The sequence below is a fragment of the Trachurus japonicus genome, chromosome 15, assembly GCF_045865225.1.
Source record: "Trachurus japonicus isolate A0001 chromosome 15, Traja_1.0".
NCBI lineage: Eukaryota > Metazoa > Chordata > Actinopteri > Carangiformes > Carangidae > Trachurus > Trachurus japonicus.
The window spans coordinates 17533538-17550445 of NC_140921.1; the positions used below are offsets into that span (position 1 = coordinate 17533538).

A 16908-nucleotide genomic window follows, 5' to 3' on the forward strand; every position below is an offset into this window, starting at 1 on the left:
TCCACTAGAATTGGCATCTAAGCGTACCTCACGGGAGTCTGTATTGTAGTGACAAGAGAAAGCGGCTAATTTCAGCACGTCATGACTCGTGATGTCACACAAGAAGTAGAAAAATAACAGTTTTACCCAAAAATAGCCTCATCAAAGTGCTCTCACCCACTAGCTTTCATCCTTTTTTTTAGCGAATCAAAAACATTTTCCATTCCCTGGGGTGTGCCGAGAGCACAGACACGTGAGCTTTTATCTTGCTGCCACATTTATTGTCATATTTTTGAATTTTAAACCAACCTTGTAAAAAATTAAAAACCAAGTAAAACCTGACCTGTTAGTGGATCAGAGGAGTTTGCTATTCTAGAAATAAGAAAAAGTGGCAATATAGAACATGGAAGTGGGCTCTGATAAATGTTTTATATGAGCACTCACACTCTCTAATGCATTAAATATATGGACTACAGTAGGAGTCACCGGGGCATGACCACTTTGCACCAGAACCAACCTGCCTCTAAAGGACACCAGTGTTGGGCTTACAGTACACATCTTATAGATGATTATAGAGTTTCTCCTGAATAATGAGAACAGGCTTTAATTGGAACAACCTCTCTGCATTTTGGCAGAAACAAGGCGTTGATATTTGGCACTAAATCCAGTATCAGTCATATAGCCCCAAATCACCACATGTATTATCTCGATGTGTGTTACCACAAAGTAACTCATTCTCTGCAAAACCCCCTTGAGCCTCCTTTTGTCGCTCACTGCTGCCTTAATGATCTCACCCATGTTTTACTGTATCTCAAGGGTCTAAGTGCAACACCACTGTAATAGCACTAGAGTTTGGCTTCGACATTAGTCTTAGGAAAGTTTTAACTGATAAATAGCTTTTCCAGTTCATATATTACTGTAGGTAGGTACAGTTGCACTTTTGTGTCTCTTAAAAAGCTGATAAAATCCCCTGGTATTCATGTTGTCAAGAAATAGGAGTTGTTGTTGTTTTTGCTGTTGTTCTTGGTCCAGAGTGGTTGCAAATGGAACCGGAAACGAGGGCACTTTATTTGAATTATTGATAATCAATAAAAATTTTAATAGCTCACCAAAAAAAGGGGGTCGTTTTTTTTTTTCTTTCTTTCTTTCTTTTTGGAAGTCTGCCCTTGAGGACTGACTGCTAGAGCAAATTATTCTCGGTTTATGCATTAATAGAAATTCACATTAGTAATTAGCATACCACCCTCACCATCCCGCGGTAACCCTCGCAGGCGCGCGCGCAGCCGGTCACGCACTCTTGCACACGTGCACGCGCGCTCGTGCTGCCCAGTCCTCCTGCCAAAGCTCCACAGTCGCGTTGTCCCACACATCACGAGCAAACGGGCTTTTCAGCACGGGACAGATCCCTGCGACCCCCTGACTGCAACATGGCGACAGAGGTAAGAAATCCGTCTCTTTCGCCGCCTTTTCTTTTACTGTTTTGACGAACACAACCCAGAGGAATGACTCAATTCCTCCGGCTTATTATTATTATTTTTTCTAAGAAGTGCAGGGTGAGAAATGCGGTGTTGTAGACTGAACGTCTTTAGCTTGTTGTGCCTCCGATTCATGTGGCTCATCGTGGTTCGGCTGAATGTCGCTCGGATTCGGCCAAACGAACCGACCGGACCTGACTTAGAATGAATGAATTAGAGAGTCGTGTAACGTTCACGCCAGAAATTCACCCTGAAGCTTCAATTTCACTTCCTCCATCACCGTGTATCCCCATGAACTCTGATTGTACACTGATATCCTCACTCAGAGCACTGCAGTTTTTTCCCTCTTTTGCCATGAACACAGAGTTTTTCATGTAAAGCCAGAGATCAATGTCACTCAGGTGGTGTAGAGTCTATGTCCTGTATCCAAGAGACTGCACTGAAGAGACATGATGATGAAGATGGAGCAGTCAGGACCATGGACAGGGACAGGGACAGTCTCTCCCTGTCTTTCCTTCTGATACACTTCTAAATTGGCTTGACAAGGCTTTGTCCTTGCATTTTAAATGAGCCATGTATTGAATCAGCTTTGCATAACCAGCTCTCTGGTGTCACACTCCTTTCATCCACTGTAATAAATGTAGTTAACATGATTGGCAACTTGAAACCAGCACTAAATGGAGGACGTGGGGAGTGCATGGCAGAAATACCAGTAGTTTTGTTCAAATAGTGTCACATTGCACAAGTTGCTACACACAGTATCCACAGAGCTTGAGGTTGTATTTTTAGCCAGGATGATGCCTGGTAGCTCTCAGGCCAGCAGCTTCCTCTCACCCCCCCTTTGTGTCCTTGGTGATGTCACCATGATGCTGAAGACAAAGCTGCCTTAGTTATCATAACAATGATCTCACCAGATGAGACAACTGTATACTTTAGAGCAGCTCTGGTACGCTCATGCATGCAATATGTGCCTGCATATAAGTTTATGTGTGTATTCATATATCTCTGGATGATAGTTGTACCTGAAGGCAGCCAATTTATGAGTGAGTGGTGGTGTAATTCATGCGTAATGATGCTGCAGGTAAAGGTGCAGTGGACATTGCTGAGCAAGATTCATGATGATGTTTTTTTTTTTCTGAGCCTGCAATACATTGGCAGAGTGGCCTTGATTTCCATCTGGTTGTCTGCCAGTGTCCCTGTCCAAGCCCCATTAATTACATGTTGCACACATATACACATGCATTGCACACAAACACAACATGCACATGCACATGCACACAAACACATAGATCGCATGGAACCGGGACAGTTTCCATGTCCAAGGCCCATCAATTATCCATGGCATATTTAATGTGAACAGGCTGCTGCAGTTTGTAACCATCAGTGATTGGAGTCTGAGATGAGAAGCATGCTTTATGTCCTATCTCTCCCTCTCCCTCTCTCTCTTTCTCACTCAGTCATTTTACATCAGAACTCATTATATGACATTTATTGAATGCCAAGTAAGCAAATGGCCACATTAAGTGACTGAGTAACAATCAGCTCATAGTGCAGACTGTTTGTGCTGCATGGACGGTCTTTGGATCCATTAAGTCCACTTGTGCCAGATCCTCCTCTCAGTCTGTAGGCTACCCCTGGCTCCAGTCTTACCCTGTTGAGGAATAATGTGTTGAAGCATAGTAAATACCTCAGAGGCTGGCACACACTCAGCTCTCTAGTGAAACAATGGCTCACCTTCTCCCAAAAAAGATATCCTCTTCCAGCTCTGGTCCCACAGTCGCTGATCTTCCACCTACATGTCATGGAAATTTGACTGTTTTGTCAACACTGTCTAAACTTCAATGATTTATAGACCTCTGGCTACCACAGCTTGGCAGTAAACATGAAAAATTCTGCTCCCAGCGGCAGGAAACCAGTTATATTCTGAAGGGATGAAAAGAGAGAGCTGACAGTAAGAAAAATGTTGAAAGAGCTACGAGACCAGAATGAAACGTCTGAGTCTGAGTGCATTTACTGTGCACGCTGTAATTGTGTGTATGTGGGTTTTGCCCTTTGCAATGCGTGCCCACTGGCAGCACTCACCAATGCTGTCGCTGTGTGTTCCTTGAGTCAGAGTGACTAAACGAGGAGACATGTCACGGCAATGAGAATCACACAGACCCACAGATCCAAGCTGGAGGAAACAGATAGTCCGAGGGTATCAGAGTGGTGGATAAAAAGAAAATACTTAAAAAATTGTCATGATTTTCATTCCAGCCACGTCCTCGTCATGAGAGGTCATTGATGCATTATGTTTAAATGCTTTTACTTTTGGTTTAAACTGCCGTAGAAGTAGAGTACTTCAGTTTCTTGCCTTTTTTCTGTCTGCCCAGACAGTGGCTATTTCTGGTCAGGAAATATCAAATAAGATTTTTTTATGGTCCAGTGGAATTTCCTCCTGATAAAACTTTTTGATGAACTGTGTAGGGCGAATCTCTGCTATGTCATATTAATTGGTTGCTAAAGATATATGTGGATTTACAGTGTAAGATCTCTTCAGTTAGAGTTAGATTTATGTGTTTAGTGTCCTGGTTGTTCGGTGCATTTGTTTTTAACCTTAATTTTGCGTGGTACAGTATTTTTTTATGAGCCTCTTAGCTGGCGATAAGTCTTCCTTATGCAACTTATTTCCAGTTTGTTTATTTCATTTCTGCGTTTAGTCATTATGCAAACAAATCTAAGCTTAAACATAAGTAATGGATGTGTGGGTAGAGGGAGAAGTCAGACGGCGCAGCACGATGCAGAAACTCTTAATAGAGTCCTGTGTGATCAGTGTGACACTTTAACATTGCTGTCTGCTTGTGGACTATATTTAGACAAAGGGATAGAGTGTATTTGAACCCTGATCTCCCACGCAGGAAAGTAAACATCAGCACTCTGCCAATAGCAAACATTTGTCTTCAAGGCTTAAATGGACACAGACAAGGCCTCTCTGCCAGTAACACCAACACCACGTGATGAAAGAAATATTTGATGAAGTCATCTACTATCAAAGCAGGAGTTTAGAGGACTTGGGCAGTGTAGTGGTCCAGGATAGCACCATGAGACATGTGCGCCTGCTGCCAGTTTGAAGCTTTGGCAGCTTTGACAGCTACTACTATTGCCAATCTCTGCAAACTACCCAATCAGAATATGGCATGAAATTATACAGAATACTACTTGGTGCATTATTTTCTAAATGCCATTTTTAATCAAGTTCAGGGAAAAATACATATACACCGATCAGGCATAACATTACTACCACCTGCCTAATATTGTGTTGGTCCCTTTGGCTGCCAAATACACAACAGACTGTGATGCATTGTGTATTCTGACACCTTTCTATCAGAACCAGCATTACTTTTCTATCAATGAGCCATGGTTGATCACTGTTTCTTCCTTGGACCACGTCTGATAGATACTGACCACTGCAGACCGGGAACACCCCACAGTTTTAGTCTAGCCATCATAATTTAGCCCCTGTCAAACTCGCAAACAAATTAGTTTCCTGCTTCTAACACATCAACTCTAAGAACAAAATGTTCAATTGCTGCCTAATATACTGTATCCCACCCACTAACAGGTGCCATGATAAAGTGTTATACTATATTATAGCGTTATATACACACAAACAAAACATAAAAATGGAGACTAAATGAAAAATAAGTTTTAGGGAAAGAAGAAAGCTTTGTTTTTGAAGAGCTCAACAAGGGCTCTACTCATATTTTTTTCCATGTGTTGTAACACTGGAACTCATGACACAACTGATAGCACAATCTGATGTGATATCATACAGTCTGACACAGGTCACAAAATCTCCTTCACACACAGAGATGAAAAGAAGTGTTACAATACAACTCCTTAAAGTCAGATGTAAAAATGTCTACTTTTAACCATGACGTCCACATCAGGCCAAAACAGGTTCACAGCCTGGAACACAACTTTCCAAGTCCATAGAAATCAGAGGGAGGGGCTGGGCGAGGAGAGCTGCATAAAGATAAATGAGCTCTGTGTTTGACTGGTGACCTCAGAGAGCGTGGCTGAAAGAGAGAGTGTGTGTGTGCTGTCTTCTTACACACTGCCTCTTTTGCTTAGCTGCAGAATACAGGTGGAGATGTAAAGTAGAGATCAGTAGTTTAACAATAGACCACAATACTGAATGAGCAACGTCTCCTGGAAATGTAATGTAATGGGTTGTGTTTAGAGGTAATGTTTTCTTTATCTGAAGGACGTGCTGCATTTATTAACACCAACAGAATCAATAGCAGGTGGTTGGGATGGAAACTACTCTGGAGTCTGGTCTCATGCTAATATAACAAGTTGACCAACACAAGCAGAGGAACTTATGTACCACACACACACACACACAAAATCACAAACAAAAAACCTGCACAATCTTAATGAACCTCACTCCCGGCCAACTGATTGCAACTCGAATAAATGATGTTCAATCGTGTGCTGATAATTGCTTCTATTAATAGAGCGACTTGTTGTTCATCATGATGGCCTGAAGATAGCGGGGGTTGGGGAGTGGGGTGTGTGTGTGTGTGTGTGTGTGTTAGAGAGAGTCGGTGAAGGCAAAAAGGAGGATATTAAAAGCGCTGGCAGACAGAAAGATCTAGTGGCTGTGAGATGATTTGGGCTGTTAGCGGACGAAAATAGCAGCTTGGATGTTATTCCTGGTTGTGAGTGAGATACCCTATATAGAGATGAAAGGCTGCCACTGTGCTACAGTCTGTCTGCTTACATGGAAATCACTCCCATGGGTTCATATATGCAGGTAACCTTGTAAACAGAGACTCAGGTTGCTTCCAGTAATGATAGCACTGCAGCAGTGTTTGTCACATCCAGAGAAGAACATTTAGATTTTATTGAAAAAGCAACAACTGGACAAATATTGCTGGACATCATGTGCCTTTATCTTAGTTTCTCACTCCTTTTTGTTCATGTCTCTCTCCCTCCCTCCCTCCATACTCCTACTGTATCTCTAATTACCATCCTCTTGAGGGGAGTAATTTAGATCAGCAGGGGACAAGTTTACCCTGGCCCACTTGCTGCTCTATGCTTCTCAGGGGAATGCCTGTTTGGGTGTAAAACACACCACTCAGCACCAAAGTGCTGTAAAGGGGAGTCGTTCAGAGGGTCGGTTATTACTGCAATTGGGCCTATTGACATTGGAGAAATGTATGAGAGTGCTAACTCCCGTCTGTGCTGCTGTTGATGTAGTAACATAGAACCAATTTCTCACTGTGTAGCCATGTTGCACCTGTAGGCGGGAAAACAACCAAAAACCTGCAGGAAATATTATATAACTTTATATAACTATTGTGCAGAACTTGTTATTAAGAGCTGATGTAGACAAGAGGATCTTTATACACTGTGCAGTAAATCGCCACCATCTTTTGCCAAACTAAACATACCAGTCAGTCAACCAGGGGAAAGCTGGTTAGACTTGTACCACAGTGCATCGCCGCTTCTAAAAAACACTTTAAAAAAAAAAGCAAATACAAACCCTCTGCTCTTGTATCAACATGAATGTATTTTCTGTCTCAAATTTAACATGTGTATTTTTCTCTTGTTAGTTCCATAACCTGCAGGAGCTGAGGCACAGTGCATCACTGGTAACAAAGGTGTTTATACAGAGAGACTACAGTGAAGGAACCGTCTGCCGCTTCCTGACCAAGTTTCCCTCGGAGCTTGACAACAGGGTGAGCACGAATACAAACTCATCCACATACTGTACATGCTAGACACACATCCAGGTAACCTGAAACAAGAGACTAGTGATGGCTCAGGAAAGCTTTATCAGGTGCAGTACCACGATGCATCCTGGATGACAGAACACTTGATGAGTGATGGATATGAAACTAAAATTAGCAGAGCAATGTATCCTGGAATATTAATCCAAATGCCTGAAATCCAAATGTAAAGCAATCTAAAAAAAATAAATTAAAAAAAGAAGAATCCCTGTCCACCCCCTATAGCCTCAAATTTCTTAACTCAACAGGTAAACACAGAATAAATATGACACAACTTTAATAAAGCTCTAGTGACTCTGATAATTAAGAAACTAAAGCTTAAGAATGCTTTTATTTTTTTCAAATTTGGCATTTGCTTTGAGCACAAGGAAATAACATGCTGTTAATTTGATGGGGAAAATTGCTGCTGTTACTTAGCTTCTGTGAAGGGTTAGGGTTAGGTGCCATGCAGGGGTGCTACTGTACTTGAGATTTGTTTAGCATTTAGCATCTGCAGCCTACTGTACAGTGCACACACTATTAGACACACAGAAACACAGTGGGAGTCATAAAAAAAAAAATCTGTGTCACTTAAATGCTGTGTCAGACGCTCAAACTACTGTACCAGCCACTGCTGTCACACTTCTGACTAATTTGTCATCTTAGCCTCAAGTTTCCTCATATTCTGCAAGTGAAGTGTGTTTCTAAATAGTTTGTCAAAGTAAGGGTATTTTGGGTCGTGCAGAAAGCAGCTGCTTTGTTTTTGGCAGGCTGTTTTAGAACTGAACATCTTGCTTCAATAGTTACGTCTAAACACATGTCACTTTCATAGCCCTTATGCTTTGTGTGTGTCTTCATATCTTTACCTGGATGCCTGTTTGTGTTTGTAAGTAGATTGAACGGACCTTACTTGAGGAGACGGTGAAGACCTTGAACTCTTATTATGCAGAGGCCGAAAAAATTGGAGGTCAGTCGTACCTGGAGGGATGTCTGGCTTGTGCTACCGCTTACATCATCTTCCTCTGCATGGAGACTCGCTATGAGAAGGTAACAAACCTCTGGTGGTTTGAATGGCTAAAAATAGCTTTAATGTTTACAAAGAGCTTGTATCTGTACAAAGATGGCTTCACATTGAGAAGCCAAATTTGTCCACCCATCATTAGCTACCCATGCACATGAACGCAGGTACACCCTCGGTCTGCAGTCTATCACAGGGCTGAGATATAGAGACAAACAGACACAAACACACACATTCACACCGATCAGCAGCTATGAGTCGCCAGTCAAGGTAATGAGCATGTCTTTGGACTGTGGGAGGAATCTGGAGCACTCGATACAGGAAGAACATGCAAACTTCACACAGAAAAACCCCAGACCATGGGTTCAAGCCCTCTTGCTGTGGGGTGACAGCACTAAACCCACGATGTCTACTGTGAAAAAGAGGCAGCGTCTTCTGGCTCTAGTTTCATATTTAATAAACAGACACAAGAGCCGCATCAACCTTTTCATCTTCTCTCGGAGAGCGCGACCGGGGGCGCATTACTCAATATGCTGACGTATCTGTTTATTCACCAACATTTCCTCAGACTACATCAGGTTTTACTCTTTGTTTTTCCTTGTTATGGTATGGTTGCTCGGCATTTTGTTCTTTCTGCAGCTAAAATAGTCCTTTCTCAGAAGACGATCATTAGAACGAAGACACAATCTCATAACAGGGAAATGATGACAACTTCGACCCATTGTGGGCTGCAGTACAATCCTAATGAAACTTTAAGGGAAAAATCAGGGTGGTTTATTCTTGTAAACATATGAATTAATAGATATTCACTCATCCTTTTCTAACTGACGTATCTGCCAAGTCCCTACACACACCTAATTCACAGGTCCCACTATATTTAAGTATCCTTCATATCCTGCATGTCTTTGGAAAGTGGAGCACCCAGAAGAAATCCACCCAGGCCCTGGGAAAATCCCCACAGAAAGGCCTCCAGTGGGCAGCAGGCTTGAACCCAGATCTGGAGCTTCTTCATGTGCAGTAAAATACTTAAAATGTCCTTGCAGGAACATCTTTCCCTCAGACATTATTCATAAACAGCTGGTATTATTATTACTGCCATATTTGTCCATTTTTATGGAAGCCAGCTCTCTCTCACACACAAAAGCATTTAATTGTGTGTTCTAATGCATCTCTTCAGGTCAGAACACAGATATTTACAAAAACAGGAGATATGATCTGATTCTGTTCCCCTCGGCCAAACTGTCCATCCACTACATTTTATAACCCACTTTAAAACCCACACCTGTGTGCCGGTGGGCAGGGGACGGCACGCCAGCTGTAGCATGACATTTACCTTCAGTGCAACCAAGACGTCCATCGTGAGAAAGGGTAGGTGATTAAACCTCAGCGCCGCTTTGTCAGTGCTTGTGTGGAACAAGAACGCAACCACATACAGACGCATACACAGTGAGTTTGATTAATCTCTTGTGATTTTGCGATGAAACCGGAGTGGCGTGAAGCCCCAACATGCCTCTCTGTCGTGATCTCTGTCATCCACAACATTCATCTCCCTCGTCTTGTTGCGTTTTGTAAACATTTCTTTATCTAAGCAGAACTGGGGTACTGGGAGCTTGACCAAGAAGTACAAAAGGACTTTTTGCTGTGTTGAAGCCATGCAGAAATGGCCTGGTCTGAGGCTCCTTTCATCTCCCTGTCAGCTGGGAGCTGCTCCATTGAGATGCTGCGATGCTATCAAACCCCATAGGAGAGTTGTTTATTTACTTGTTTAACTTAATCATCTTGGATGAATGACGTTATGACTGATGATGATCAAATATACCCACCCAGGTCGATGCTTGCGTTTGCGCATACTTGTGTGTGTGTCTGCTGATAAAGAGGCCACACACCAGTGAGTGTGGATCATTGTGTAAATTCGTTGGAGCACCAAAAGCCCTTGATGCTTACATCTCACCCTATCAAAGGACACTGATTGCTCCCAGCATGTTAGAACAGATAAATGTGCACAGAAGCATTCATAAAGCTTCCTCACTCACAGTTTGTACCCTCCATCTCCTATTTTTCTTCTTTCATTATTCACAAGAATTTCATTGTGCATTGTGGGAGTCACACAGGCACATATACTGTACTGTATACCCTGTGCTGCTCATATGACGGCATTAATGTGCGGCATCTCCGTTGATTCACTCATTAGTGGAGCAATCGAAGCATGAGTGAATGAACCCAAGACACGTTGTGGTCCAGTCACTTGACTCAGATCAAGTAAAGACTGCATGTTTATTTGCATATAGAGCAGTGAAGTGAGATCCAAACACACACGGTCGCTGGAGAAGCATAAGGAGACTGACAGACCAGGTGTGAACTGACTTGCTTAGAGCGGTCCACCTAAGATGCATGTTTATGCCAGGTGCAAACACAGCCCAGGTCGCACTTGGTGACATGAACAACTTTCAATTGAGCAGCAGAGCACACGGTCGTGGCCCGCATGTGAAACAGGCTGTGACACTTTTAGTTCTGAGGCGATTTACACACACTCACAGAGCTTTTCCCTGAAGGGCTGTCACATGCACACAAGTACGACAACAGAGGCTCAGCCTGGATATTTGACTGTCATATTGTTACACTGAAGAGGATTGAGGTGCCCAGAGAGCTCACTAGCAGTGAAATGATTGGTCTTTTCTCTGCACCACAATAAACCTATTAGTCCTGGCTTTGCTCTGTTTGACTCTGTTTGATCTAATTTTCAGCAAAAAGCACAGTTTATATCGTGTTAAGAATTTGTGGACATGAAGTCGGTGTTCCAAGCCGAATATCAATTGCTTTCTGCTTAGGTATATTTGACATAGACTGATTTAAAGCAGGACGTTGGCACAAACCGCTGCGTTTTGATGGCTTCTTCTATGGCCTTTCACTAAGGAATTTCTCCTCCTGTTTGTTCCCAGATTGTAACATTTTCCAGACTTTTCATTGCAAAAGTCTCTTCTTCTTCTTTTTCCAGCGGGAGGCAGAAAAAAAAGTATTCCTCTGTGGTGCAGTCTCCACTAGCAGGGGTCACTATATTAGCAGCTGTGCCTGCAGCTGTAGCAGGCCTTTGACATCCCAGAGGAGCGCTGCTCAGTGTGTTGCTCACTCGCTGTTGTTTTAATCTCTCAAGGCCGAGCGCTGCAGTGACCTTTAGTTAACTTACAAAGGAGGATGTGAATGTGTCATGTTCGATAAATCATTTGAGGAATACTCATAGAAGACTTACATCCTAATAGAGCATTTTAAAGAACATTTTTACTGTAACTACTTAGATCACGTTTTTGTATTTAGAACATTAGTATTATTGATTACAAGGCAACATATACCAAACAGAAGTCTGATGAGGCAAGAATCACAAGGGATCAGCCAGTCGTATACAAGTTGATTTTGTTTTATTATATAATTTCTCAGCAGTGGCTTAGTGTGAATAGAAAGGCAAGGTTATTTTATTTATATAATGCCAAATCACTGCAGATGTTATCTCAAGGCACTTTTTAAATAGAGCTGGCCTAGATCATACTTTTTATAACATTGATTACAGAAACTCAACAGTTCCCACCATAAACACTTGACGACAGTGGCAAGGAAAAACAATTTTTTAAGAGGCAGAAACCTTGAGGGGAACTGGACTCAGAGTGGGTGGCCATCTGCAAAAGTTGCAGAATATAAAGTCATGAAAGTGAAACTGCAGTTGTGAGTTTCCCTCAAGTATACAGTGAGGAATACATTATGTGATACTGTAATTTTTCTGACAAAGTGATACAGATGTGTGTTGTTTTAGCACAGAGACACAGCTGTGCTGTGCTGAAGACCGCACCTCCGTCTTAGGAGTGGTGACAGCTCTCTCAGTGTACATGAGGCCCAGTGGAGCGTGGTCCAGCTGATTGACATGGTTAGGCAGAGTTCAGGAGAGGCAAGGCACATCAGCATTGTTGGTGTCCACAGAGGCATAGCTGAGGCTGAGTAAGCTGCTCTAATGATCCCACTTAGGCTAATAGCTGTCCATTTAGCATGACTGGTCATCAGTCAGCAGTCATTTGGTTGCTATCAGCTGCGACCTGGGACTGAATCACAGTGCTTGGGTTTTTTGAAACAGTCTTCCTGTCTCTGTGTAGTTCTAATGTGCAGGAGAATGTATACAAGCATGCCTGTTTGGATTTGTGTGCCAGGGCACGGTCTGAACTTGGTGCTCAGCTTCACTCCACTGCTGCTATGTGGTTTTTGCACAGTTGATGCAATACTCACTTGCAAAACTGAGAAATAAGTCCAATGCCAATGCAATCTAAATAAACTGTCCACCTCACATTTTAGAGTGGTTCCAAATTGCCCCGACAGTCAACCAAGGCATGACATTTAGCCTGAGAGAGCCATCTTTGGAATTAGGAACTAAAGCTTCCAAATGGAAAACTTCAAAAAGAGAAAAGCCCATGCTCGTCAATTTTAGTAATTCAATTCATACAGCCTTGCTTGACATGAGTGGCTTGGAACTATGTATAAAAATAACTGCCGTACTTAGAGCATAATGGAATTACTTTGAGTTTAGATTATAATGTTCAGGAAAAATAAAGACGGGCAATGACTCGAGAGTCGGTATCATATGCCGTATGCTAACTATGCACAGAAGGACTGCAAACTCATTTCTTCCATTTTTCATTTTTTCCACCCAAGAGAGCGCAGCAGAAGGTTAAAGTTGCTGCTGCCCTGCCCATGTTTAGCCTCTTTTTAGGTTCAAGGTCATTACATGTGGAGCAGAGCACGGTAATATGTGATAATGGATCCCCAGTTGAAATCTGTGTTGATATTATTTTCTGCTATTGTTATGCTCGTGTTTCAGATTTTCATCGTTCCTCCGACGGTCCTAATCAAATCTGTTTTCTCAATGTTAACTCTGTCCCTGTCTGACCCCACTCCGCTCTCCTGTATCACTCCAGGTGCTGAGGAAGATATCAGGCTACATCCAGGAACAGAATGAGAAGATCTTCGCTCCTCGAGGTCTACTGCTCACAGACCCCATAGAGAGAGGAATGAGGGTTGTATCCTTTACTCATCTGCTGCTGCTCTCTCAGTTTGAGTGCGTTACAAATAGAGGGTGAAGGCCCAGACATTATAGTCTGACTTAAAGACGACTGATCAGAGGTGGCAGTAGCTGAGAAGGTTGGACAAATCAGACTGCAGTGGAAGTCACCTGTTCACTGAATCACTGAAACATCTGGGTTGGATAAGAAACGCCTTCTCCTGCTCATAAATTACCATCAAGATGCCCTTGAATCAGGCACTTAAACACAAGCTGCTGCAGAGAAGCTGTTCAATGGCCAACTATCATTCCCAGGTGTAAATTTGAAGCAGGGCAGGGCTGAGAAAAGCACGGGCGCTCGATCAAATGTCCTGAGTAGAAGGGTGAAAAAGACAGAACGTGGTGTGTATTCACTTACAATGTGGAGTTTTGTTTGTTTAAGCTATCCACCTTTGTTTTATCATTTTAAAATCAGGTCTCACATGACAATGTCTAACTCACCTGTCTGAATCTTCAGGTGGCTCATCGTTTGTCCTTGTGGGTGAGTTGCTACATTTTCAGACGTGGCCACGTAGTACGCGTCTCTCTGTGTCAGTCGTACAGATCCCAGCACAGTTCCTCTTGTATTTAAGAGGCAGAAGCAGAGAGAGAGAATGTATCCAGTGGACCATCACAAAGGCCTGGCCCAGACTGGCTCAGAGAACAGGCTCCAAGTCCCAGGGCCAACCTATTACCAACACATATTAGTCAATACAGCCCTATACAATATGCTCTCTGTTTGTGAGTCAGTCACAGACCTCACTCTCCCCAAGAGCAACTTGACGTGTCTCACCCCTGTCATTTGTTTGTTGTTTGCATGATCCCTTAGCTTTGAAACTTCACAACATTGCAGCTAAATGCAGGCAAAACTCTGGGCTCTGCCTGCCCCAGACAAGTTTTTTGAGATTTGAGTCAGAACCCCTTGAATCGGTGAATCTGCACATCTAGTTTGAGCAGCGCTGAGGAATACCTTGACTCGCCATGAGCTTTTCCAACATATTTGATGCAGTCGTAGCCAAAAATCAAGATGCAGTTGTGTTTGGAGAGGAGCCTGAGACGGGAGATTTGCAGGATCCGATGAGAAAGCAAACGGAAACCACAGGAAGGGAAGAGAGCAGTGTGTTAGTGAGTGTGTGTGTGTTTCCTGAATATTGCAATCGTTCATGGCAATAATCTGACTAATCTCTTCAAGTAGAATTTAAATCTCATCGGCAACACCTCACGTGTGTGATCACTGTTGATTGTCCACCCCCACATCAACATGCTAACACCCTGAGACAATGAAGAATAAAGTGTAAGCGCCACAGAAACTTCTGCTCCAGCTTCGTGCATTTGAGCTACAAATGGATCTGACAGGATCCATGGCTTGAGTTGGGGAATGTGAAACTCTAACCCCACAGGATCCTCCAGCACTTTCTCAATCCTGCTGTATTTTAATACTCACTCTGCCATGATGATCCTTGACATTCTTTGTGTCCTCAGCTAGAGATCAGTGTCTTCGAAGACCGGGGCTCCGGCAGCTCCAGTCCCAGCAGCAGCATGTCGTCAGCGGGCAGCGGCGCCCGGTGACTGGAGGGGCAGCGCCAGGCTTACGGGTACCACCACAGGGGCAGCGGCACGCTTACCAACATCCGCATGCTGAAACATGAGAGCACAAGGTTCTAAGACGAGTGGGGAGAAAAAGCTGAGGAGGGCGATCCACAGCAACAACACTCTCCCTGCAGGAGCCTACGACGTACCACCTCAAGAACAGGAGCTGGCTTACACAAACACACTGGATACGCAACAGAAATCCACACAAGTGCAACAGAACCCACACAGAGGCACACAGACACACGTACAAGCCAACACCCAGAGTGTCTGTGATGGAGTAGCCTTCACTCTCCCACAGCTATCCAAACCAAAATAATCATTCTTTCTTTTGTTCATATTTTTTCCATTCACCTTTTCTCTCATTCCCTCACGTCTGAGTCACACCGTTTCTGTGGTAGAGCTGATTCAGCAGGCTTACCCTTGATTAGACTGGATGTCAATGCTTGATTGTTTTCGGGGGGGGGGGGGGGGGCGGGGTCACTGTCACTGGGTCTGTATGCTGATTCACTGGCAGTGTAGTGCAGCAGCAGCAGCAGCTCTGAAATCTGGAAGCCTCCTGGGAAGAAGCAGTGTTCTCCAGTCTCGCTGAGTGATTGCACTCATGTCTCACGTGGTCGAGGTCAAGCCACTTTGAATGCTGGTAAATTGGGCCTGCTGTGGGACCACTTGGTTCAATGCTCTGTTCACATGCATTTGGCTTTAGTGTCAAGCGGCTAACAGGGAGCACCTTGGATTATTTATCCTTCTTATTCACAGCAGTGGATACTAGTGATCCACATCACAGCTGTAGGTCACACACTCTCTTTTTCTCTCTCTCTTTCTCTCCTGCACACAACCATGCCCAAGTACTCATACAGACACTAGCGAATGGACAGGCACACACCTGCATATACACATATACACACCTGGAGCTAGTGGCCTTGTGTTTCTGCACGCACACACACACAGATTCTGGCAGACTTGGAGGCGACCTAGCCAGACAATATTCTCTGTGGTCTCAGCTCATTGGGAACGCAAGCAAACCCAGTAAGGCCGTGCAAGTAAGACGGTGCTAGTGCTAGTGTTGATCTGTGTGTGTGTGTGTGTGTGTGTGTGTGTGTGTGTGTGTGTGTGTGTGTGTGTGTGTGTGTGTGTGTGTGTGTGTGTGTGTGTGTGTGTGTGTGTGTGTGTGTGTGTGTGTGTGCGCGCGCTGGGTTGTGTCTGTTCCATGGTACCCATCCTTATTGTGGGACGTAAGAACAAGAGCAGTGCAATAAATGGGAACCTAAAACACCAACATGTTTGTTTCAGAGAAAAGTGAAGCAGGTTATCGTCTCTGGAGCTGTATGACTGTCAATGACAGGTGTGTATGGTCTCTATGGCTGGCATGTATCATTTTTAATCAAACAAAAAACAACACCAACATTAAAATGACTGAAAAATGAATATACGGTGTATCAACATCATAGTCTATCAATTAGTGCCATTTGTATCATCAGAGATACAGGGAACAGCCTCTGTCGTCTGTCAGTGAGACACAGTTGTAGCTCCCTCTAGGGTCAGGTGGAGGAAATTCACAAACTGAGTGAGTAATCACATTAAGGTTTGGGTGTAAAGATCAAGTTGGTGTCATTCAAGCAATTTCTAGCCCCTAATGAAGCCTAATATTCCCCTTGCTGTAACTATGGCTTCACTCTGTAGGTATAGATACTGCAGCCTGAGGGACATAGATTCTCTTAGTGGGAAACAGTGCATACGGTGTGTGTGTGTGTGTGTGTGTGTGAGAGAGAAAATGTTTGTATGTGTGTGTGGAGAGACTGATGAGACGAAAGATTAGCATTATGTAGCAAAAATGCAGATGCTGGTAGACAGGACACCCACACGTCTAACAAAAGACAAGACTTAAACCTCGTTTCACTCTGCATATTTTATTTCAGTTGTATTTTGTCACCTCTTTCGGTTTAGTTTTTTCTTAAATATCACTTCATATCATACAGTATGTCTTAATTTACTGTGGGAGCGTAGCCTCTGCCT

The 16908-nt window shown here is 43.4% G+C and overlaps 1 protein-coding gene across 1 annotated transcript; it reads left to right on the forward strand.

Annotated features, from left to right (window-relative positions):
• The first annotated feature begins 1212 nt into the window (after window positions 1–1212).
• Window positions 1213–16569, forward strand: golga7bb (golgin A7 family, member Bb). The gene is made up of 5 exons (XM_085800076.1): window positions 1213–1418; window positions 7055–7180; window positions 8105–8257; window positions 13181–13282; window positions 14785–16569. Exons 1-5 carry the CDS (start codon window positions 1407–1409, stop codon window positions 14869–14871), a joined length of 480 nt encoding a protein of 159 aa, XP_085656202.1. The 5' UTR covers window positions 1213–1406; the 3' UTR covers window positions 14872–16569.
• The last annotated feature ends 339 nt before the right edge of the window (window positions 16570–16908 follow it).